The following is a 1239-nucleotide window of genomic DNA, read 5'->3' as shown; positions in this document are numbered from 1 at the left end:
TACACAAAATGGATGTCATCACCGCTTATTTGAATGGTGATCATTTGGAAATGATTCTCATAAAGGTCATCTCAGGTAAGATTCCGGACATATAGCAGACAAATTGTTGACAGCTTTATCCGAAAACAAGAACCCCGCAAATTGCGAAAATCGCTTTATGGCTTAACACCATCTGGTTTTCAGTCGTACCACAAATTGAGCACTAAATTACGTGAAATGGGATTTCATTCATCTAAATGTGATCCATGCCTTTTTAATATGCGTTCTTGCGCATTCGAGTCTTGCGTTGATTACCGTTTATGTGGACGATTCATTAAAAGCTACAAATGATCAGTCGCTAACAGTCTCTCGCCGCAAGCTTTGAGATGAAGGATATAGGTCCAGTAAAAACTTGTTTGGCTATAGAATTTCACCAAGATCTCAAAAAGCACAGTGTGTTTCTAAATCAACGTGAGTATGCAGAACAAATTTTAAAACGTTTTAATATGGAGGACTACAAATCAGTTAAAACTCCACCAGAATTCAACGCTAAACTAGAAAAACCCGCTGCACGTGAAGAAAATGAAATGAAAAAATATCCATATCAAAGTGTGATGGGTGCCTTATTATACTTGGCTGTTACAACGCGTCCTGACTTGGCTTCCAGCATTAATTTTTTGAGCCAGTTCAATTCGAACTACAACAAAACTCATTGGAAGGCAGCTAAACGTGTTTTAAGGTACTTAAAAGGTACAATAAATTACGGCATATTCTACGAAGAAGGAAATGCAAAATTGTATGCAATTGCTGACGCGGATTTGGGCACGAATATGGCTGATAAGCGATCGAGTAGCAATATCGAGGAAGGCACGCAATCAGAGGACTGTTTCACTGTCGAACACTGAATCCGAGTATATGGCTTTATGTGAAGCAACGAGAGTGGTTATATACCTGCGTAAACTACTAAAGGAAACCGGATTAAAGGATAGCTCGATTATGATCTATAATGACAACGAAAGTGCACAAAAGTTAGTGCAGAGCAGCGCTTATCACTCGCGTACAAAACATATAGATGTACGTCACCACTTCATACGCGAAAAACATCAAAACGGCGATATCGTGCTAAACTATATTAGACATTGAATTAACGACACCCTATGTCCAACAGGAGCCTTATTACTAACTTTCGACTCTCCGAAGAAATCGACGTAGCTTGATGGAAGCTCTCAGTTCGAAATCCTTGAAGCACTTCAAAAATCC

General features: G+C 39.1%; 1 protein-coding gene across 1 annotated transcript; it reads left to right on the top strand.

Annotated features, from left to right (window-relative positions):
• The first annotated feature begins 365 nt into the window (after window positions 1–365).
• On the top strand, window positions 366–884 carry LOC129250498 (uncharacterized). Its single transcript, XM_054890122.1, has one exon. It carries the CDS (start codon window positions 366–368, stop codon window positions 882–884), a length of 519 nt encoding a protein of 172 aa, XP_054746097.1.
• The last annotated feature ends 355 nt before the right edge of the window (window positions 885–1239 follow it).

The sequence above is a fragment of the Anastrepha obliqua genome, chromosome 6 (genome assembly GCF_027943255.1).
Source record: "Anastrepha obliqua isolate idAnaObli1 chromosome 6, idAnaObli1_1.0, whole genome shotgun sequence".
NCBI classification, from domain to species: Eukaryota; Metazoa; Arthropoda; class Insecta; order Diptera; family Tephritidae; genus Anastrepha; species Anastrepha obliqua.
The sequence above is the reverse complement of the archived record's forward strand: the minus strand, read 5'-3'. Positions and strand labels throughout refer to the sequence as shown.